Source organism: Ipomoea triloba, chromosome 1 (genome assembly GCF_003576645.1).
Source record: "Ipomoea triloba cultivar NCNSP0323 chromosome 1, ASM357664v1".
Classification (NCBI taxonomy): Eukaryota; Viridiplantae; Streptophyta; class Magnoliopsida; order Solanales; family Convolvulaceae; genus Ipomoea; species Ipomoea triloba.
In genome coordinates this window covers 1,941,168-1,964,412 of record NC_044916.1, presented here as the reverse complement: position 1 = coordinate 1,964,412, position 23,245 = coordinate 1,941,168, and the positions used below count along the sequence as shown (strand labels likewise).

General features: G+C 36.8%; 5 protein-coding genes across 6 annotated transcripts in view; 1 reads left to right on the top strand and 4 right to left on the bottom strand.

Annotated features, from left to right (window-relative positions):
* Positions 1-23,245, bottom strand: part of LOC116027221 (sterol 3-beta-glucosyltransferase UGT80B1) — a 713,221-nt gene that overhangs the window by 423,553 nt on the left and 266,423 nt on the right. The gene's annotated exons all lie outside the window — the stretch shown is intronic.
* LOC116027124 (stromal 70 kDa heat shock-related protein, chloroplastic) lies at positions 217-3,986 on the top strand. Its single transcript, XM_031268558.1, has 8 exons — positions 217-896; positions 1,282-1,534; positions 1,730-1,809; positions 1,943-2,085; positions 2,217-2,315; positions 2,395-2,584; positions 2,684-3,082; positions 3,263-3,986. Exons 1-8 carry the CDS (start codon positions 360-362, stop codon positions 3,662-3,664), a joined length of 2,103 nt encoding a protein of 700 aa, XP_031124418.1. The 5' UTR covers positions 217-359; the 3' UTR covers positions 3,665-3,986.
* Positions 3,953-6,258, bottom strand: LOC116027437. Its single transcript, XM_031269076.1, has 3 exons — positions 5,896-6,258; positions 4,632-5,574; positions 3,953-4,137 (listed from the first exon to the last, which is right to left on the bottom strand). The coding sequence occupies exons 1-2, from the start codon at positions 6,089-6,091 to the stop codon at positions 4,637-4,639; spliced, it is 1,134 nt and encodes a 377-aa protein (XP_031124936.1). The 5' UTR covers positions 6,092-6,258; the 3' UTR covers positions 3,953-4,137; positions 4,632-4,636.
* Positions 7,855-13,584, bottom strand: LOC116027201 (coatomer subunit delta-2). The gene is made up of 12 exons (XM_031268682.1): positions 13,442-13,584; positions 13,099-13,157; positions 12,952-12,991; positions 11,927-12,150; positions 11,408-11,650; positions 10,922-11,096; positions 10,489-10,793; positions 9,551-9,743; positions 9,103-9,256; positions 8,621-8,683; positions 8,430-8,526; positions 7,855-8,319 (listed from the first exon to the last, which is right to left on the bottom strand). Exons 2-12 carry the CDS (start codon positions 13,099-13,101, stop codon positions 8,230-8,232), a joined length of 1,587 nt encoding a protein of 528 aa, XP_031124542.1. The 5' UTR covers positions 13,102-13,157; positions 13,442-13,584; the 3' UTR covers positions 7,855-8,229.
* LOC116027399 (60S ribosomal protein L3-like) lies at positions 15,386-18,964 on the bottom strand. The gene is made up of 6 exons (XM_031268995.1): positions 18,882-18,964; positions 17,418-17,512; positions 17,001-17,111; positions 16,473-16,777; positions 15,951-16,360; positions 15,386-15,799 (listed from the first exon to the last, which is right to left on the bottom strand). The coding sequence occupies exons 2-6, from the start codon at positions 17,500-17,502 to the stop codon at positions 15,541-15,543; spliced, it is 1,170 nt and encodes a 389-aa protein (XP_031124855.1). The 5' UTR covers positions 17,503-17,512; positions 18,882-18,964; the 3' UTR covers positions 15,386-15,540.

Genomic DNA, 23,245 nt, shown 5'->3' with positions numbered 1-23,245 from the left:
TTTTTTTTTTTTTTTGAAAAGAACACAAGTCAAAATTTATGCAACTCTTATTTGGTAAAAGAAAAAAAAATACCCCTTAAATAATAATAATAGAGAGCTTATGTATAATAATTGTATATTAACGTATATAAGTTCGTTTTTCACAAGGCAGAGAGAAGTTTCTAGAACTGTCGACGTAGCCTCACCTAACTCCACTCTCCCCTTATCTTCTTCTCTTTATACATTTTCCCCTCCATCTTCAACTTCTCTCGCCAGGGTTAGGGTTTTTCTCTCTTCCCCTCAACCCCCATATCTCTACCTCTCTTCTCTCTCTCTCTCTACGCAGTAACACTACTACAGTGCTCTTCCTATACACCTTGATGGCGTCGTCTACAGCTCAAATTCACGCTCTTGGAGCTACGCATTTCTCAACTAAACCATCCTCCTTGAGTAAGAAGCCGCCAGGTACGGTGTTTTTCGGGCAGAGATTAAACAAGGCACCTTTCGGATTCAATCTGAAGAAGAGCGCCTGCAATCGGAGAAATGCGCCGTTTCGCGTCGTGGCTGAGAAAGTTGTCGGGATTGACCTCGGGACGACTAACTCTGCCGTGGCGGCCATGGAAGGAGGGAAGCCGACCATTGTGACGAATGCCGAGGGGCAGAGGACTACTCCCTCGGTGGTGGCGTACACTAAGAATGGGGATAGGCTCGTTGGACAGATTGCGAAGCGCCAGGCTGTTGTTAATCCGGAGAACACTTTCTTCTCTGTGAAGAGGTTTATTGGGAGGAAGATGGCTGAAGTAGATGAGGAGTCTAAGCAGGTTTCCTACAATGTTATTAGAGATGAAAATGGAAACGTCAAGCTCGACTGTCCTGCAATTGGAAAGCAATTTGCTGCTGAAGAAATCTCTGCTCAGGTATTAGCCGCATGTCTTTCACATTTTTAGAGTTCCTGTTATGCCACTATTGTATATGCACTTATTGTATATGCACTTAAGTTTTGTCGTATGCCTTCTCTGTATATGAATTAGCTTCCCCATAATCCTGATTCAAAGGGACTCAAGTTTTATAGGCACTACTATTCAATGAATAAAACATATTCTTTAGGATGTAAACAATGGAAATTTAGTTGATGTGTTATTGAAATACTACAGCACATGTAATAGGGATCTTTAATGTGCAATGGATGATAGGTTACTGAACCACTGATCTTTGTTTGTGATTGAATGTGCTAGTGGATTGTTTTTAGACTGATTTCTCTTATCTAAATTTCTGTGGATTTCATCATTTTGACTGATTTAGGTCTTGAGAAAGCTTGTGGATGATGCATCAAAGTTTTTGAATGACAAAGTTACCAAGGCTGTTGTTACAGTTCCTGCATACTTTAATGATTCTCAAAGAACAGCAACTAAGGATGCTGGTCGGATTGCTGGTTTAGAGGTTCTACGTATTATAAATGAACCTACTGCTGCTTCACTGGCCTATGGATTTGAAAAGAAAAACAATGAAACAATATTGGTGTTTGATCTTGGAGGTGGAACCTTTGATGTATCAGGTATCTATTCAACCTTCTTTGTACTTCGTTCCTTGCATGCTCAGAGCTTGGTTATGTTCAAATTATTTCCTTGAAATGTTCAAATTCATTCTATGCTGATAGATGATAATGTACTGTTTCTGTGATAGAAATCATAGAATAATGTGAATCCCATGAAAAGATGTGCTAATGATGCTGTTTTGTTTTTGAGTACAGTTCTTGAGGTTGGTGATGGTGTATTTGAGGTGTTGTCTACTTCTGGAGATACCCATCTTGGTGGTGATGATTTTGATAAGGTATGCTTTGTTATTCCCCAAGAAGAAAGTTCTTAGTTTAGTTGCATTTTCAACTTCTTTCTAATTTCACCTAGTTTGGCTTCTGAGTTATTTGCTATTTCAAGAGTCATTTATCCATGCTGCTTACATGCAGAGAGTTGTGGATTGGCTTGCTTCAAATTTCAAGAAGGATGAAGGCATAGATCTTCTCAAGGACAAACAAGCTCTTCAGCGTCTAACCGAGACAGCTGAGAAAGCTAAGATGGAGCTGTCATCATTAACACAGACTAACATCAGGTATCACCATGTTAATTTAAAAACTTATGACTCCTCCTTAAAGCACACTGTGAACTCACTGCTCTAAACAAAGAGAAACAATAGAATATATTGCAAATTCTTTACTGACTATATTCTGTCTGTTTTCCCAGCTTGCCCTTTATTACTGCTACATCAGATGGTCCTAAGCATATTGAAACCACTCTTACTCGAGCTAAGTTCGAGGAGCTGTGCTCAGACTTGCTTGACAGGTTCAGTAACTGTGAAGCTGCTTGTACACCCATTTGCTAAAACATTGTTCTAATTATACTCTCTCCTATTTCTCATCAGGCTGAAAACACCAGTTCAAAATTCCTTAAGAGATGCAAAGCTCTCTTTTAGTGATATTGATGAAGTGATCCTTGTTGGGGGCTCAACTCGGATTCCTGCTGTTCAGGAATTAGTCAAGAAAATGACTGGAAAGGACCCTAATGTCACTGTTAACCCTGATGAAGTTGTTGCACTTGGTGCTGCAGTTCAGGTTAGACATATTTTTGCACATTGTAGTAATCATACTTGCACCAGTTTTTTTTTTTTATCTTGTTATGATTCCTAAATCCAGTTTGGTTTATTTATTTAGGCTGGTGTTTTGTCTGGAGATGTAAGTGATATTGTTCTCTTGGATGTGACTCCATTATCCATTGGTTTGGAAACTCTGGGTGGTGTCATGACAAAGATTATCCCCAGAAATACAACCCTGCCTACATCAAAATCAGAGGTATTTTCAACAGCTGCTGATGGTCAGACAAGTGTAGAAATTAATGTCCTCCAAGGTGAGAGAGAATTTGTGAGGGACAACAAGTCTCTAGGTAGCTTCCGTCTCGATGGAATTCCTCCTGCTCCTCGTGGTGTTCCTCAAATTGAGGTCAAATTTGACATTGATGCAAACGGGATTCTCTCTGTTACTGCTATTGACAAGGGCACTGGGAAGAAGCAGGACATAACCATTACAGGAGCCAGCACATTACCCAGTGATGAGGTACATTTTCAAATTCAATTGGCTATTAGATGCAGCATTTGCGCTTGGCAACAGCTCATACTTGATGCTTAGATCTTCGAACTTTTGTTTGGATAATTAACTGGATCTGCATCTTGGTGAATTATGATGTTTTAAACAGTTCTCACATGAATTGATTCCAATGAATTCTATCTAATGCAGGTAGAGAGGATGGTTAATGAGGCTGAAAGATTTGCCCAGGAGGACAAGGAGAAGAGAGATGCGATAGACACAAAGAACCAGGCAGACTCTGTTGTTTACCAGACGGAAAAGCAGCTAAAGGAACTCGGAGACAAAGTACCAGGTCCCGTGAAAGAGAAAGTCGAGGCTAAGCTAGGAGAACTTAGAGATGCAATCTCGGGAGGGTCAACTCAGGCCATCAAGGATGCTATGGCTGCACTTAACCAGGAAGTCATGCAGCTGGGTCAATCACTCTACAATCAGCCCGGTGCATCACCTGGCGCTGGTCCAACACCCGGTGGGGGGTCAGCAGGGCCATCAGAATCATCAGGGAAGGGACCCGATGGAGATGTCATTGATGCCGATTTCACCGACAGCAAGTAAGACTCCCCCCTCCCACCCCAAGGTAAATTTTGAGCCATTCCTCTTTTCGACTTCCCTCATCTAGTGCATGCATACAAGGAGACGAAGCTTCTAATTTTCATGCAACAACCTTCTCTAGTCAAGGTTTGAGAAAGTTTGAGTTACATAATCGGGAGCTAGAGGTGAGGTGAAAGACATGGAGAGCTTTTGATATAGAATTCAATAATTGTTTTCAATGATGTGGGTTCTTACTCAATCTTTGAGCGAATGGAGCGATATAATGTTAATGAACAATGCTAAACTCTGTACTTCTGATAATAGTAATGCTTTTATTGTTGCCCCAGTTTTCGTGTACAACTACAAAACAAATACAATAGCCTCTAAAATTCATCAGACCCAGCCTCAGAAATACTCCAAGAGGTTGCCTGGGAAGGTTCGCTGCTCTAACATCCAAGGTTGTAATTTACACTTCTTTCGGCTACATACATACACGCCTATAAAAAAAACCACAACAATTGCACATCAATTTCAACATCTATAGAGTAAAAATACTTATTCACTGTGTGCATTGTGATTTCAAATTAGACAATTCTTCTATACTCGATGTACCAAAAAAAAGAAAGAAAGATTAGGATTAGTTTGGCGAGCTGAGATTATTTTAGTTTGTCTATTAAAAAAAAACTTGATTACAAGTTTGAATATAAGTGAGAGTGGTGTATTGACCTTTTGAACTAATACCAACTTAGGTTGATTTACCTCTTAGTCCTTTGTCAAATATTATTTGTGTATGTAAAATACATTATTTCATATATTATCAAATATTGCCCTTAATATGTGAACCAGCTATATATTTAGTTTGTTCAATTACGGTCAAAATGGCATATTTGGTCTTTCTAGACTAAATATGCTAATTTGATCAATGATTAAATAATTGGAGTACTAAATTTATACAAATATTGATTAAAACTTAAAAGTAAGATGATTGTACCTGGATCAAAAGTGTGGAATCTCGACAGGTGCAACATGAGCATCCCACGGCCTGAAGGCGTGACCATATCGGGGGCTAAGGCGAAGAGGACTCTGAGAAGCACTCATAGCGCCTTTCTCACTTCTCTCATAAAAATCATCAAACTGACCACCCATCATACTAAACGGTTGACGGCTCTGCCTCGCGGCGTAATAGCTGTTGTTGTTATATTGAAGAGCCGGACCCGGATTCCCCATTGCCCTACCCGAAACCATCCTGTTCACTCCTCTGAAATGATCCAATGTCGCCGTCGGCCTGCTTCCATTCTGATATCCATGGCGCTGCTGCTGCTGCCTGTAATTCACGTGATGAGACGGCGAAAACTCATACGGAGCATTGTAATGGCCGTTACTACTTTGCTGTTGTTGTTGAACATTATTCAAGCTTCCGAAACTCGGCATGCTCTGAACCTTATGCATCCGATTATTCTTCCCGCCGCTGCTCCACGCACCGCCTCCATTCATCATCAAATGATCGTGATTACTCGCAGCGTCGTCATCCGGAGATCTCGGAGAAGAACAGGTGGATGAAACGGAGAAAACCGCGTGGTTTTGGTTTTGGTTTTGGCCGAGACTATGACGCGCTGCCGGAGGCTTTGTTAACCCTACCGCGGCGACGTTGTTGCCGTTGCCGCCGCGAACGATGCCGTTGATGGCGTCAATGTAGCGCTGTTCTATGGCCTCCACGGAGTGGTTTAGCGAGTCTAGCAAAATCGGCTTCGCCGGGAACAGGAAGGCTCTCAGCCTCGGGGAGCCGCCGGCGGCTACGCGTTCGCATTCGTCGATCATGTAGCGGAGATCTTCGTCGGATTTCACCGAAACTAGGGCGTCTAGATCCTCCGGCACTAGCTGGTACTTCAGAGCCATCTCGCCTTCCATTTGGTACGTCAGCTTCTTCATTAATTCTGTTAATTAATTAATCATATATGCATTTTCACATCCTAAGAATTACATTTCTTCACCATAACAACATGATCATTGAAGCCCTAGAAATAAGCTTGAAGAGAATATACTTGATTGAGAACCCTTATAACTTAGGCTTTGATTCATCATCAATCTTCTTAAATCCAAACACAATGTTTTAGAGAATAATCAAAGAGTTTTGCTGCTTTTAGACAAAATGCAGGGCAATGGATTTTCCCCATTGATCCAATGCATTAAGCATTTGATCTTCATGGGATTCTTATGCCACAATCAATTTCATGAAAAAAAAAACCATTAATTACCTTGAAATTTAATGTCTCGTGGGATGGAGATAACCCTCGTCTCCCCGCCCACATATTTGAGGTGGCCGTCAGTCGGCCGTGGGATAATCTTTCCTCCAAGGCTACACAAGAATTTTATCCTGTCTTTAGGTGATCCCGGGGCCGATGTTGGAGCAGAATCACATCCAACGATTTCCTCCGAAACGTCCATCGGCATATTCTCTTGAGAAAAGAATTAGCGTTGTGGCCTAAAACTCAGAAAGAAATGCACAAAAACAACAATAGACAAGAAAAGAAAATGAATTTGGTTTCAATATTGAGATTTCATAAACATCAGATAGATTATATGAAACCTCAACCAAAATGTTCAGGAGAAAATTTCCTATGAACTATTGGGATTTATTTGGGTTACCTGTAAGAACAGAGATCAGTTGCAATATTTATACTTGGGAGAAAAGAGTGGGAACATCTTTAAAAAATTTTGAAGTATATACACACACGTCATTCTTATGTTCCAACGGACAATGCCCAACATGTGTACAAAGGTATTCATAAATAAATATTGCATAATATTTACTTCTAATTCTCATTGTATTAACTATTAAGTGATAAGTCTTGTGTAAGGTAGCACTGCTATGTTTCATGGCTAAGTCTACTAAGCTACAGGACGGATCCTTATCAAGTAAGAATGATTGGTTATATTATTTTATTTCTTATTCATTTGCATTATGATTGTTTTACATGACGAGTAGAGTTGTTAAAACGGGTTTAACTTGTCAAGTCAATTTGTCCTGCCACACAAAGAAGTAAGGGACATGTTGGGAATTTAGAAGCTCATCCCGTTGCAAGGCAAACAGGCTTGATTCATTATAAATCTTATAAGGTGGAAGAGACAAAATTTTCTGTGTACTTTGAACGAAAGACACATTTTTAATATAGTAAATATTACTCCGTATTTTATAGCATACAAAATAATATACAATATACAAATAAATAATGTATCTTTTATTCATGAGTTGTGTAGATCATGGAATAATGATTGGGTGGAGAATGGGTTGGTGGCCTCTCAATATTAAGAGTAATATTTTAAAAAATTCTATTTAAATTTTTTAAACTTTGTACTAATTTTGTTTTAGATTATCATTATTTCATTAGTCACTGACGAGCTCCAAAAGCATAACCATAAAATTTTGTATAAAGTATACCTTAAGAGAGACATGAATGAAAGATTCAAATTTTAAGTTTATAACAAAGAATGTACACCTAACCCCAAAGCTGCCTGATTGTGAATGGTAACATTCCTTCGTTATAGGGCATGTATTGACTGGCATATTACAGCAATTTATATCATGGACCAAGATCCACGTAGTATTGTGGATTATGGACCAAGATCCACGTAGTATTGTGGATTTTAAATCAAAACGAGGTACATAATTCATACTTATAAGATAAAAGATTTCATAACACAAAATACAAAAAATACAACACGACACATAAATATTTTATATATTTGTTTATTTTTCAAATCTGATATAGGTACAAAATTTATGTTCCTAGACACAAAATTTCACAACACAAAACACATCATAAGGCACAACTACCAATTTGTTCCAAGTACAAAACTAACACTTAATGTACAAAATTTCATAGCACAAGACACAAAAACTTTCAACATAAAACACATACACATGAACCCTGAATCACGAGGTCCAAAATTCATATTCGTAAAATACAGAATTTCATTACACAAAGCACAATAAATCACAATACAAGGCACATGCATATGTTATATACGGAGTATTTATTTATTTTTCAAAACTGATATAGGTACAAAACTTGTGTTCATAGGTACAAAATTTCACAGCACAAGATGCATAAATTCATAACATAGACAATCATTAATTTGTATACAAAATTTATACTCTTAACATACAAAATTTCATAACACAAAACACAAACTCACAATATAAAACACATACATGCACCAGAATCCATAAACCCTGATTCATAGTATAAGGATTGGCATATTACAGTGCATTAGAATGGAAAGCATTTATAGAGAAAAACACACAACCTCTTCATATAATAATCTGTTGTTCAAGGAGGAAAACCATGACTAAAGAAATTAGAGTACAACTTTAGTGCACATTTTAGCTGCCGCATACATGTCCAACTCTAAGCTCTAATCAAAGGAAGCAATGGTTCGTGCTATCCAACACCATCCACCATATACATGCAGTACTCAGTCTTGAAATTCCACACTGGTAAACAAAACGGTTAAAGAGGATGAACTTTTTTTGCATTTCAAACACTGAACAATTTCTAATTGCTACACATCTTTCTGTTTGAGTATTGTCAGACCACTTGGTAGTTCTCAGTAACCAGCTGAGTTCTTTGCGAGTATTTTGGTGTGGCCCCACCTTTCAGCGGCAAAATGTTGGTAACCTGCATTGTTTTGTGTCCAATTATGCACATAATTCCCACGAAGGTCATATAACTCCAAGGCTAACAGTGAGGTAAAATAGTAATACAACAAATTGAAGCAAAAAGCAAACCTTCAAGTCGCTGAAAGTTTTTGAAGAGGAGAACCGGGCAGATATTGGGAAAAAGGATGATGGATCAGCTGCAGGAACAACAAATTCTAGAGATCCACTGCAACACACAATAGGTTCCACATTAGAAACTAAACAAGTGTAAAGGTTGTACACCATGTAGTACAAAGCAACAAGCTTCAAAATTCGCTGACCTGCGATTTGAGGCATCGATGAGAACTATAGACCATTCCAGAACAGAATTTCTGGAGTCATACCTGCAAATAAAGATTATTAAATTAGTAATCAAACACACACTCTTTAATCTCCAAGTGCAACTTGGTCATGCAAACATGAAACATTTGCAAATATTTAATTACGAGAAACCTACCCTCGAATATGAGAAAAAGGTACAAACAGATATTAGTATAAAAGAATTAAGTTCATCATTTTCTGCTACTAATTACAGGGACTTGATCCGTGGATTCCCTTGTCTTAATCTTGAAACGTGTGGTAAGATGTATTAATTAAGTTCAACATTTTCTGCTACTAATTACAGGGACTTGATCCGTGGATTCCCTTGTCTTAATCTTCAAACGTGTGGTAAGATGTGCTACTATCTGGGGGTTGTTTGCTATTTTTTTCACATGCATGTCAATTATGTATAATAGTGTGAACTTGTGAGTTAAAGCCTCACCTCCAATCCCCATCAATCTGCTGTACGTTTGGGGCCTCTCTGAGAGCTGGAAGAGGCACAGAAACTATAACATTCTGAAGATCAATGTTTGCTGGAGTTTCATACTCAATGTTGACATAGGTTTCGTTTCCAGAAACTGAAGGCCAGCAGTTAACTAAAATAGCAAGATTGAAGCCATCGATTAGAAAGGATAAAGCAGAACCAATAATAGATAGCAAAGACAGACAGAGTGTGTGTTAGGAATTAGACTGATATTTATGATTAGTTAGGGTTATACTGATGATGTAATGTGTGTTAGATTATACTCCATATAAAGGTCTAAGTTGATATGTATTGAAACCCTATATTGAAAAGGCCTCTCCAGCTTCATGTATTTCAGTATTTGTGAGGACAAATTTCTTAACAGTAATTCAATCAAAGAGCAAGAAGACCAGCAAATAAAGCTTACGTGTCAATGGCAGAATTGACTCGTCTGTTGATTGCATTCTCCATTTCAACAGACCAACACCATCACCAGATTGGCCAGCGGGAAAAGGCCTATTTGGATCTTTGAGGCCAAGAATATTTTCATTGGAAAACAATTCCTTGTTGACATTTGGATGTGTCTTGAAAAGGATTGCTGGATTACCGCTGGTCTCAATCTGAAAGTTGCACAAAGCAATAATAATGATGACAACAACAATAATTGTCGTTAATAAGTTGCAAAGAACAAGTTTTGAACTATCAAGCATCAAGAATGGGGCAATTAAGATAAGTTGCAAGGTAAAAAAATTGGACTAACAAGTGTCAAGAATACGGCAGTATCATTCTTAAATAGTCATGTAAAATATACAAGTCATTCTGATTACTGAATGACAGTGACTAAACTTCTAAGTAAACTATCTAGCATCAACCACAGGTTGCTTTTATGAATCTTAATTACCTTAATAGAAAATTTATTTTTTAAAAAGATGATACAAGTAAGCATTGCTTAATAATTATGACCCACCTCAGGTTCACTTTCCCCACACTTTAATCAGATACAAAAGTATCTTCATTCAATACTCACTATAGTTATTGAATTTGAATGAGATCTCCTAAACATTACACTTTCTGTCTGTCTNCTCCCTCTCCTACCATACACACATGCATTAGATTTATAAATAAATAAAATTTAAAATCAATTTTCCAATTACATAAAAATAGATGAGTTTTAAAAAATAACCCATTGGTACAATATTGCATGGGAAGTAAATTTACCATAATAATAAGAATTCCCCCTCTCCAACAAGTTATAAGCTTTTCGTTAAATGTGGCCAAATATATCAATAAGGACAGTTAAATAGACACACATTCCTCATTGGCTGAAGGGAAGTGTGTGTCATGTGTTAAGAAAGAGAGGACAACCTGAACTTGGATGAATCCATCTTCTTGGTTAAGAATTTGGAGACATAAGGTGCCCTGCATGTCAAAGTTGCTGACTCCACCATCACGTTTTAGTGTTACACTAAGCTTTTCTTCCACAGTCAAGGTGACAGGATCAGTTGGTGGAAGACTTGCTGGCTTAGACTGGCCTATACTAGGTCTAACATCCTCGACAATAACTTCACCTTCAGCCTTCAGTGATTCCAAGAATTGGTTGGTCTTTTGTGATTTTCCTAGCTGCATACCAAGACCTTTTGGTGGAGCTGTAGCAGATGCAGATGGGCGACCTAATCATAAAAATTAGGATCAGTTATATCTCCCAAGTCCCATGGATGGCATCAAAAAGATACTTAAACGCCAATAAGTGCAACATTATTTCTCTCTTTTTTGGTTATATCTTAAAAGAAATGCTAACCCTTTGATTTGGTAGAGAATGAATCCATATCAGCAGGCAATCCAAATCCACTGCCAAAACCACCTCCAGTATTAGATATGCTTGTATCACTGCCAAAACCAGAATCAATTCTTCCAGAGCCCATTGACTGTAGGGACATAAAACCTCCTTTCTCACCTCCTCTGTTCTTCTCAATCTGCAAAGCAATAATAATATCCAATATCAGATAAAATGAGGATACCAACAAAGAATAGCTCTACAAGATGTCTAGTAGCCTCTAACATGGGCTTCAAATCACAGTGCCACCATACAAAAAACAGAGAAGCAACTAGACTTTTGGTATGGAAGAGGTATAGTAGCAGTAAGTATCGCCCTTTTTGCTGGTGGATCTCTTTGTTGGCCCACTGGGTCCATAGAAAACAATGTTTTTTAGATTATAACTTTTTTCTCTTTTTAAGAGAGAGAGAGAGAGAGAGAGGCTAACATCTCATTAACCCTCATAGTTACCTTGCTTTTGTCAATCTCACTAGCTTTGCGCTTCATGACATCCTTAGTTTCATTAATCTTGCTCTGCAAGACCATCTTGTGCAATCTTTCTTCATGACTCTCCATTTCACAGTACTGTTTGACTTGTGCAACTGTAACATTCTCCTTATGCCCCAGAGATATGACTTCATCAAATGCAAAAATGAGCTCAAATGCTGTTTTACATATGCCCTCCTCATCTAGGGAATAGCAATACTCAGGCACCTAATTGTAGTTAAGGAATTGGCATTAAAACGTAACAAATACTTCAGGAAGCCTCCTAAGCTATGGTATTTTCTTTCTAACAAGAAAGATGTTAGCACTTAGCAGGCTGTAGTAGCTAAGAAGTAATATACAAGTGAGATTACCAGTTTATTATTTGTGGATAACAGAATGCAGCACAATTAATTGAATATAATTTAGAACAAATAATATACAGCTGATTATAATATTCACGAGCACACTTACTGAGGTAATGAAAATAAATAAGACAAAGGATACGAGTTTTGAAAGCAGTCTAAGTGTCTCCAGATCTTCTAGAATGTTGCTCTGTTTGTTAGTCACAAGCAGCAAGTACAGAGACTCTATTGGCTGATAAACATATCGCACATTTTCAGTCTCAACATATGTGTGCTGTTTTCCAGTTCCAACCAATTTGGGGAAAGCAGCAAGGTATCCCTCAATTCTTATTCGAGACATGTCCACAAACTGCCTCGAAACAAGTGCTGCCAGGAAATGAAATAATAATCAATGGTGAAAATTCCAATTAACCAATGAACTGACCAAAATTGAGGAACTTAGGCATAATTGCATGAAATGAACTATTGAAAAGCATATCCCACATCAATAAAGTGAACAATCAATTTGTACCTTTTTTTTTTAATAATTGGTACTTCGGTATATATCAAATTAGATCATCTTTCCCATTTTCTCAAGGTTCTTCATCAACAATTTTCTTTCTATTAATCTCCTTTTCTACTTTTGTCCCCCACCCCCTCTCCCTCTCTCTCAAGTAAGGGAGATCAAACAACTGAATATAATAACTTTTCACATAAATTATGATTGAACCAAATTGGTCTTTTTTTAATATAAACAATGACTAATGTAAGCATTCCACTGCAGTAAAATCATTCATACATTAGTCAAAGCCCTACTACTTAATTAGAAGCTTGTATCTTGTAATTCAGTTAAACAATTGCCAGTATAACAACAGGTTCTAAATATAATGACTGTAGCCATTATGATATGTATCAATTCTTTCTAATTATTTTGTACAAAATTATATATTAAATAATTAATGCACATAACCAAAATTAGAAGCAAAGTTTAGGCTTAAATAGTTATATTACTTCTGTGACCCTCTAATACACATGTGTGCAGGGATAAACTATAGCTAGCACTATTGTTGTTCTAGAAGTAGCCACAGCAAGCAATGCTGTAAACTCAATGCCTAAAATAACTAAAAGCTCCGTATTCACACCACATCAGCTCTGAGAATTGAGAAATCAAGGAAGGAAATAAATTACCTTTCCCAGATTTGGTTACAACGGAAGCTGCTAGAACAACCTGCATCACAGATCGATCAAAAACTCGAAATGGTTAAATCCTGCAAATATAAAGCCCGAACTCAAGTACTGTAGCTTTTGACAAGAGAAAACGTGGAGAACACTCACCATCTTGAACTCTCGATCCTTAGAATGAGCAGTCAATTATGCTGAATCAGAAACCGGACCTGCAAATTTCAAAAGGAAAACAAAAGATTAAAGAGAATAGATACAAGCTCTCCGACTATTCAACAACTTGTTATGAGCTGCTGTACAACTAAAACGTCTAGTATCAGCGTTGCAATGTGATCCGGAGCAGTATGTATTACAAATTCAGACAATTACACGAGATTCCGTTGCTTCCTTATAAGGAAAAAACAGATCGGATAGTAGAAAGCCCTAAATCAAATGCCGGAAATTTAGACGAGCAGATCGGAGCCGTAGATACGGAAAATCTAAGAAGAGTATATACCTCAATGAAGAAACACTCGATTCGCGCCCCTTCTTTCGGTCTGGAGCAGAAAAAACGAGATCAGTGGGATTCAGTGAAGGAGCAAAATGAATGACGCACCAAACCAAACCGATCAGAAATCAGATGATCTGTGAGGGGGATCGGGTCAGGCCGAAAACGCAACGTCTCGTCTCTTGGGCTAGTATAGACTCCCTAAAATAGTTTTAAAAGCCTGCTAAATGGGCCCAAAAAAGACTTATCCCTCGGCCCAAATTAGGGATGCTATGTTTTTTAATATTAGTGACTCTATTAGAGTACAGTATCTGTTCAAATTGCTTGAACTCAAACCTCTTATATAGGAAAGCAATTTGGTATCACTAATAAATCACAAGATCCTGCCAAAGACCTTGTAGTCAAGTGGCATCCGGTGTCCCGATTAACACTCCTACATGGATGATGGGAGTGTGTTCGAGCCTCAGTGGAGGCAACTGTTGACTCGTTGCGTTGTGCTTTAGTAGGTTGAGAAAGTAGTCATGAACAGATACTACGTTGTAACATGGATCAATTGTGAGGTATAAGAATTGTCCTATGCATCCGTTGGGAAGCATAAGAACTGATGTGTGTAGTCATTATTTAAAGAAAAAGAAAACTGCAAAGTTGTCTAAAAGTAACACCATTAACTGAACTTTTTATAATTTTTTTTGTCACATGGAGGAGGGAAGAGAAAAATAAGGAAAACAAAAACAAAAAAGTCATTGTGTAGTTTGATAGCATCACTTTACTTTCTATATGAGACATCTCATATTCGAGTCAACACCTCCATCTCACTATCTCTCTTCATCAAAGTAAAAAACTTCTAAAAACAAATGGTGTCACTTGAATCTAGGAGTATCATAGATATGGTAACACATTTACTTATCAACTAATTTTTATATGTTTGATCACTATTAATTATTTGATTTTAAATAGTGAACATAAGTATTTAATTAATTAATTTGTTATAATTGCTAAGGCTCTGTTTGGCAGAGCTTATTTAGGAGCTTATAGCTTATTTTAAGCTACTAATAAGCTATAAGCTTTGTTTGGTAATGTTCTCAAAATAAGTTAGTAGCTTAAAATAAGAGCTTATTTTGAAACGCTACTTGAGGTAGCTTTTCAAAAATAAGTTAGTAGCTTTTTAACTTTTTTCCATCTTTATCCTTATTATTTTAAATAAATGATATCTTTTACCCCTCTCAATTAAAACACTTTTAACATTTTCTTTTTATTATGTTTGGTTGTAATTTCAGTTTGACATTTGTGTTTGAATATTAATTTTTGTATGAACTAATCTTATGAATTATAAATATTTTTTTTACTTTATATATTTTCAAATATATGTTCTTACTTTATATTTTATTTAAATATATTGATTTCATTATTTTATATTTTAATATATAAACAAACCTATTTAAATTTAAAATCATTTAAATTGTATGAAGATGTTCTTTTTAGTCTTTTTACATTTATCAACTTATCAAAAAACTAATTTTACCAAACACTTTCATAACAATCCTGACAGCTCTTCAGATTGCTTATAGCTTTTCAGTTTTCAGCTACCTTTGCCAAACATAGCCTAAGTATTTATAACTTTGCTAAATTTACCAAACATAGCCTAAGTATTTATAACTTTGCTAAATTTACCAAACACCTCATCGATCTTTCGCAACCAATAGGTTATAAAAGTCAAAATAGCTTGTAAAATTTTGAGTTTATTACATTAAGTTTTCGGTTTCCTATAGTATTTATTTCAGCCTACACCAATCACTCAATCAGTTATAAAAGTCAAATTAGCTTGCCAATCTTTTAATCAATTATGTAACCAATTGAATTGACCAACCCTTTAATAGGATAATAGAACTATAAGCAGGCATAAAAGCTAGATTAGAATGACGTGAACAAGCGACAGAGAATTGCAAGCCAGCCTTCCTAACGAAATATCGTTTTCAACCAATTTATTAATCATTGCCAAAATCAACTAAAATTCAAAACTGAAACAGTTGCCAGTACATATCTCAAAATTTGCATAAGCATCCGGGAAGGAAGATACATGAAGAACAAGTTTCTCAGAAACAAAATGGTTAAGCTTTAAGTCGTCCATAGAACTTGGCTTTCTCCTGGGTAGTTTGGAAGCGGCCATGGCCAAATTTGGAGGATGTGTCAATGAACTTGAGCTTGATCTCCTCCATCGCAACCCTGGAGGTTTGGTTCAGTAAGGACTGTCTCAAGGTGACAATGCGCTTCTTTGGACCCACACAGCAACCCTTTATCATGATGAAGTCATCTTTCACAATGCCATAGTGAGGGAACCCTCCAATTGGGGTAATATCCTTCTCGGTCCTGACAAAACAGGATTAGCAAGAGTGAGAAGAATAAGCACTAAAAAGATACCTATTTGCTTTGGATCACATAATAGATGAAAGAGTGAAAGACTAAATGGGCATGAAATATACTGTGAAAAGTAGCAAGAAGATTTGGTATAGGGGCAAACCTATCAAACTCAGTTATGGCAAAGTGGGACTCCTGACCAGCCTTCCCTAGCTTATAGACTTTCTTATTCAGCTCTGTGCGGTGATGGTAACCATTTTGACCAGCACGGGCAACTGTGAATGACACCCTAGCAGGATGCCATGCCCCAATACAAGCAACCTTACGGAGCCCACGGTGGGTCTTCCGAGGTAGACGGGTTACACCCCAACGAGTAACCACACCCTCATACCCCTTACCTTTGGTCACCCCAATAATGTCAATCATCTCATCTTTTTGGAAAACAGCATCCACAGGAACCTGCTTTTCAAAGAACCCATATGCATAATCAACCTTCTGAGCTACTGTTCCACCATTGACTTGAATCTCCATCAAGTGTGCCTTCTTCTGCTTAAGACCTTTCATTTTCCTTATCTGTAGAAAAAAGAACAATATACAAGTTGAACAGCATAAATTCACCAAGTAGCAAGAAAATAGACAGTAAATAAAAGAATATGAAAAGAAAAATCGGCAGAAAGCAAAATACCTGAGTGTGGACCAAGACCCTAATGACACTGCAGTACTTCTTCATCTTCTCCAACTCAGATTGAATTTCCTTTTTCCCTTCTTCAGTTTCAAGCTTCTTTGAGTACTTAGAAAAAGCTTTCTTCTTGGACTTGCACCAGTTCTTATAGAATCGCCTTCTCACTTCCTCGCTGAGATGTTGTGCCCAGACTGTATTCAGACAGCGAAGCCCACGTGGTGTCTTGACATAGCCAACAACTCCAACAACAACAATTGGAGGAGTTTCAATTACTGTCACAGCTTCACATGTCTCCTTCTTGTGCAGCTCTATACATATGCCAATCCATCAGACATACAATTGATTATTGTTTAAAAAACATATTATGCAAGGCAAATTAATCCAGTGTATTATTTCATTAGTAACCCTTTAATCAAAGCTGGTAAGGAGGCCAAATTTATCCGTCTAGTAAAATGTAAAACAGCCACAATATACACATTCAGTTCTTTATAATGCTAACTTCACTTATATATCCTTCAAATCAAAACTTACTTGATCCTGGCTTCTCAACCTCTCGAACAATATGAGTCATACCAGCTTTATATCCAACAAAAGCAGTCAACCTACATGGCTTAGTTTGATCATCTTTAGGGAATGCCTTCACTGCATATATATATATCACAGCGGAAGGGCATTAGTGATCAGCTATGGAGTATAAACTCCTAGAAATAAATGCACAAAACAACTAAAATCAAACCACAAAAGAACAATGATGAAGAATCCAGTAATAATGAAAATTATGGTATTTTCTTTACAACAAAAGAATTAAGCATCATGATGAAAACGAGTCATACCACAGCGCATAACAAATTAACAATACAACATATAAATACCAAGCACAATGGAAATTTCAGCCAGAAAATAGATACAATGCAAATAATATGCCAAAAAATAAAATATTTGGATAACCTTTTCCTCTCTGGCGTGAGGCTCTCTTCCTAGGAAGGAATCCCAAAGAGCCATGTCTTGGATGCTCAAACTTGCGATGGGACATGATTTCTTTCCTGTTAATTTTTGTACAAAAGACTCAAAAACCTTATTCTTGTGTGACAACCAAAAAAAATGGAAGTAATTTATCATTTTATCATACAATTAAGAACCCTGCATCAGGAAAAAAATTACTTAAAACATAATGGTCTGTTTAGTTTCAAATACTATAAGTCATTAACCCCATCCCAAATTCAACTATTCCCCAATTTAATAATATGGAGTTGACTAAGATATAACTCCTTTCTTCATACAAATTAAATTTTAAAGCAATGAAATTTAATTAAAATACATAACAAGTAACAATGAATAAATACTCCATGGTACCTTTATCTAGTAGATGATAGGTATTGGATAGCTACTGTTAAAAACTAACTGTATTGGACATTACTATCCACGGCCTCCACTTACTGACCTGCTAAGTGGAATGGCAATTTTGATCCAACCAATGTGTATTCATTTGCACCAGATCCACATAGGTTGGGTGGGTTAATGGTTGGAAAAGTGTGTTAAATTTGAGCATTCAACTCAAATGTTTTCAAAGCTGGGTCCTAACATTATATGACAAGGGCAACTGTGTGCATTGACAAATAATTATGTATTTAACAAATTGGAGAAGAAACTGCACAGCAGCAACTTAACAAGCAACAGAAGAGATATCCATTGCATAATGCACGTCAAGTGAAGAACTAGTCTCCAAATGCAACAGAACACCAAAAGATTTTATAAATCAAAGACAGAGGGAAATTGTATAAAACTCAAACGAGGTATAGTTATAAGTTGCTAAGGAACTGGAGAAAGAGACCTGAACCAACAGATCATACAATTATACAAATAAATCTACATTGATGGCATACTTAGACAAGTAGATCATGTGAATTTTCCACCATTTCCAATGACAACTAGAAATACACCCTGACCAAAGGCCTATGGCACCATGAAAATGCCAATTCTCTGGGCTCTGTAGTATTTCTTTGCAAGCACCCCAGCATAGTGGAGATATGTGCAAAAGAGCCCTTTGGAGATTCCAGCCTTGATTAAACTCATCGCATATTTAAGGGCGTGCATTTCAATCATCATTAGGAATCAGTACAAAACCTACAAGTCCACTCGTACCAAGATAAGCCATCTTCAACCATGTTAAAAAAATCTCGAATTTGCGGCTTTATAACGTGTTTGAGAAAACAAATTTCAAGATCAATAGACAGATTCAGAAAACAGCTTTAAAAAACACAATTTTCTTTGAGGAATAGCCAAAAAAACATCAAACGAATAACTGAAACTGTGATTACATAGAGTGTCATGCTAGAAAAGCCAGATCTGTTGTACTCATACAACAATTATAGACAGATATAATATAATCAAATGTAACTGCAACGAACTTACCTCCGAGCTCAGAGCAACGACGCGAAAGAAAATGAATAGTTTTGGAGCCGTCGGGCAACTGCTGTGTTCCTGAGAAACCCTAGAAGTGAGACTTTATACAGAAGTCCAGATGACGATTAACGGCTCAGATTCAGTGATGGAGGTGCAGCCCGTAACGACGGTTTGATTAAGGTCATCTTTAGGGTTTTGACTTTTGAGTGAGCTAGAATTCTATGGGCTATAAATGGGCCGGCCCGTCAACACTTATATTGGGCCTTGGCCCACTTGTTAATAGGGATAAGGCCATCTCCATTCATGGTTCTTTCACTGTTTTTTAGGTAAAAGTTGCCACCTTGGAAGAGAGAAGGTGAGGAGAGAGATGACATTGGGTCTCCCTGCAACTGTTGAGATTTTTCAGAAATTAAGGGACCCACCAAGTGAATTGAGAGTTGCGCTTCACGCAAGTGAGACGCAACTCTTACGCCCAGGTGGAGCGTGCAGCCTGCTTGGCGCGTAAATATTTTTTTTTAATCTTTTTCAGTTTTTTATTTTGTTTTTGTTTTATCTTTTTTTTTTTTTTTTCTTTCACCTCATTTTCTCTTTTCTAATCACACTTACAAAAACTCATCAAAATCCACACCAAAATTTATACTATTGGAGAAGGCCTAAGCACGGTTTGATTCGAACCAATCGTGTACACGGTAATTTATATCGTGAACCATGATTCACAGGGCACTGTGAAGTCTTGATCCAAACGACATTGTTTTATGCTTTAATTTTAACATGTTAATTTGTCACTCCAGTTTTCACCATTATCTGCTATTTTCTCTCTTCTTTTTTTTTAATGTAGTTTCCTTTTTTTGCTCTCTTGCGGATTTTTAGACATTGCATCTCTAGATTTGATCTTTATTGCGTTGCATGTGTTCGATATGAATGAGATTATTGCCTTGCAGGAATTTGAAGTGGTAGATGAGTTTATTACAGGTTTTTTCAAACAAATTTTACATTTGCGATCTATATGCTTTCTTATTTGTAGATTTTCAATTTTTATTTGGTTGTTGATGTAATTAATTGAATTCATATATGATACGCGGTGATTATTTATCTGACACCAGTTTTTAAGATTATTGTTGAATTATTATTATGCTATTCTGATTGAAGTTCTAATTGAGTTGCTGTGTATCCATGATTAGGGTTTGTATGTAGATGAAGTTAAGTTATAGGTCTCGTGTGATGAGTTTATGTGTCTGGTTTTATGGGTTTATGTGTGTTTACGGTCATGAATTTTGTATGTAGATCGTAGGGGTAGTTATGTAAACACTTGAGATGAGTTATGTGTATCGTGTGATTAGTTTTTTTTTTTTTTTTTTNTTTTTTTTTTTTTTTTTGTTGTGAATTCACGGGGTCGCTTGTGGGGTGTGATGAGTTTTTGTGTGTGGTATTCTGTGTGTTTATGATCATGAATTTTGTACCTAAATCACATGGGTAGTTGTGTAAACACTTAAGATACTTGTGTACTATTTTATAAATTTATGTGTCTTATTATATGGAATCTAGCTATATACATTGAAGACTCTATTTCATTATACAATATAACTAGATTGATTCGACATACCCTTAACACCCTCTACTTAGATATATGGTGTTCATTGTATATATGATTCAATCTCTGTTTTATTCAAAACTGTGTGTTTTGCAGTTGATCATGATTTGTTATGGTTGTCAGTAAGTTATGTTGATGATGCACATGAGATTTATAATGATTACGCTTTTAGATTATGTTTTAGTGTGATGAAGAGTAAAGAAATATATAGTACAAAAATAGTGAAGATGAAGAAGTTTATGTGTCCGAAAGCAACTTCCTTATACTCAAATCCCTTCATAACAGTTGCCGAAGATGCAGAGTTGGGCTACCATAGACCACAATGAAACTCCATCTTTGCTTGCCCACAATACTGACATCCATATGAATGAAGTGGGGTTGGGAAGTTAACACCTCAATGTTTACCCCAACATTCCAAAGAATCCATATCCCTCCACAAAAGCTGAGAGCCTCGTCTATAATCGAGTTATCGTAGTCTAGTTTCATATAGATATCATTCGCAGTACTACCCGATGTCTTCGTTTCAATTGATAATGTTGGGTATATACCATTTAATCATCCATCTTGCGGCTCTAACGAAACTCGTAGATGTCGTGCCTTAACAATTTTCCATACGATAACCTTCATACGAAACCAAACAAAAACAAACCAAACAAAGCAAAGCACAATAAAAGACAAGCTTGCAAGAAACAAGCCAATAACAAAAGAGGGAACCTTACAAATCCATGTCCATCTCACCCAAATGAGGCATTCACGATATCCTCAAAAGGTTCTTCTACCCCCATGGTGGATGTTCCAGCAAGCCCATCTCCCGGCGGGTCGCTATAATGTTTTGTAGAGATAATATCGGATTCTAGTATGAGGGCAGTGTCTTCCTCATTTTCCATGCAAACAATTTGAGACGTTATACCTCCTTGTCTATCGCCTCTTACCATTGTGTGTTCAATCGCAACCCTAGCCTAGTTTACTCGACCTTTGTGCCTTTACTTAGTACCCTCTCATCTAGATTATTGATATCCACTATTTTGTACAATTATTCACCCCTTATTTTAGTTGTTTTGATGCTTATTTCTCTTGTCCTAGTGAAATTTGGAATTGTTTGTGTGTTATATTGTCCAACTGTTGAATTATCTACAAGAAACAACAAAGGAAGAATTTTGGAGCATTTTGGACAAGTTCTGGAAGAAAAGGGAATTACAAGGAAGAAAGGAAACAAGAATACAAATTGGAAAAGAATTGGAAGTTGCCTAATGGGCCAAGGCCCATCTATCTCCTATATATTCTACTTATCCTCTACAATTAAGAGGGGGTTCCCTTACAGAGTTCTGAACCCTAGTTAGATTATTTTCCCCTTCTCTTTATATTTCCCTAGTATAATCTAGATTAGATTATTTAATTTCAAGTTTGGAATCTCGGATTGAAGTTGGATTTGTTATTTATCAGTTAAGTTCTTTTATTCCTTTATTTATTTTGTTCTCAGCTTTCTTGCAATGTTTACGGTTATTTACTATTGCTTTGCTTTGTTTACTCCAATCATGCGTGAGTAATTCGCCTATGTGTTTGGATTAGGGATCCATTGTTAATCTTGATGTTCAATTGGTGATTATTGCATAAAGGGATTGAATCTTTTACCTAGGGTTTATGTTGATTTGGGGATTTTCTTCCTACGATTGATGGCCACAATTAATTGCTAGTCTAGGAGAGGGATTCATTACAACGAAAGTTGGATGGAGACCTCGAGCCTTACCAATTTCAACCTAATTTTCCTACTATGAGAATAGGCGTAATTTTGGGGGCTTACAATGCTTAGGTTCTTAAGGTTATAATTGATGCATCACGACAGTGGGGCAATTGTAGCCTAATTCTGTTTATTGATTACGAAAGTAGCTGAACTGAATTCTTTTGTGCATTACCCGTAAATCCCTAGGTTAATTATTCCTTCCCAACTTCTAAGACTGTTAGAACATCAAGATTACAATTCCCCTAATCTGACCCATTCCCTTATCATACAGTTAATTCCTTAGTCAATTGCTTTCTTTTATTTTCCATCATTCAGTTATTAGTTGCTTGGATTCTAGTTGATTCACATACTCTAGNAGTTGCTTGGATTCTAGTTGATTCACATACTCTAGTGCCTAGTATTCTTAATTCACACAATTACGTGTCATAACCCCAATCCTCAGCGGAACGACATAACACACCCACTTTTACACTCCCATTTATACAACATCAATTATGACCTAGCATCTTTCGTGGGTTTTATGTGCAACCCATGAGTATTGTTCAATTGATTTGTTTCTCATAGGCTTGAACTACCAATCTTTTCCCATTATTATATCAACTAGAATTTGGGTCTATGTTGTGAATGCTATTTATGGGTTGGTTAGTATGCTCTAGTTCCTGGTATCATTCAATAATATCATCATTCTACCCCATATGTGTACCCAACGCAGCAAATTCCGACCTAGGTTCATCTCCATTTTTTATCCCCATTTATATTGTTACATTTCAACTCATTATTTCCATTTTGCCACCTCTATGATCCTTCTTTTCATAACTCATGGAAAATATCATCCAGGGCCTGTAATCCTTCGTGACGTCAGGTATAATTAGAAACCTTTCTTTTCCAATTGCCCTATTGCCATTCGGGTTGTCCGTATAGCCATTACCGGCGTTGGATATCTTCTCCAGCCATGTTTCCTCCCCATTGAGCTGTTACTTGAGGATCATATTATTTACATCGAGTTGATGTCAGGAATTCAGTCTCATTATTATGGCATTT

What these genes read in the sequence shown, in the direction of transcription:
- LOC116027124 (XM_031268558.1), top strand. Translation starts at nt 360, where the DNA reads ATGGCGTCGTCTACAGCTCAAATTCACGCTCTTGGAGCTACGCATTTC. An exon ending in GTGGTGATGATTTTGATAAG is followed by an intron (nt 1,810 to 1,942) that starts GTATGCTTTGTT and finishes GCTTACATGCAG; the next exon opens with AGAGTTGTGGATTGGCTTGC. An exon ending in GCACATTACCCAGTGATGAG is followed by an intron (nt 3,083 to 3,262) that starts GTACATTTTCAA and finishes TATCTAATGCAG; the next exon opens with GTAGAGAGGATGGTTAATGA.
- LOC116027437 (XM_031269076.1), bottom strand. Translation starts at nt 6,091, where the DNA reads ATGCCGATGGACGTTTCGGAGGAAATCGTTGGATGTGATTCTGCTCCA. An exon ending in ACGAGACATTAAATTTCAAG is followed by an intron (nt 5,575 to 5,895) that starts GTAATTAATGGT and finishes ATTAATTAACAG; the next exon opens with AATTAATGAAGAAGCTGACG.
- LOC116027201 (XM_031268682.1), bottom strand. An exon ending in TTAGACTGCTTTCAAAACTC is followed by an intron (nt 11,651 to 11,926) that starts GTATCCTTTGTC and finishes AACTACAATTAG; the next exon opens with GTGCCTGAGTATTGCTATTC. An exon ending in GTCAATTCTGCCATTGACAC is followed by an intron (nt 9,257 to 9,550) that starts GTAAGCTTTATT and finishes TTGCTATTTTAG; the next exon opens with TTAACTGCTGGCCTTCAGTT.
- LOC116027399 (XM_031268995.1), bottom strand. Translation starts at nt 17,502, where the DNA reads ATGTCCCATCGCAAGTTTGAGCATCCAAGACATGGCTCTTTGGGATTC. An exon ending in GGTTGAGAAGCCAGGATCAA is followed by an intron (nt 16,778 to 17,000) that starts GTAAGTTTTGAT and finishes GCATATGTATAG; the next exon opens with AGCTGCACAAGAAGGAGACA. An exon ending in GCCATAACTGAGTTTGATAG is followed by an intron (nt 15,800 to 15,950) that starts GTTTGCCCCTAT and finishes CTGTTTTGTCAG; the next exon opens with GACCGAGAAGGATATTACCC.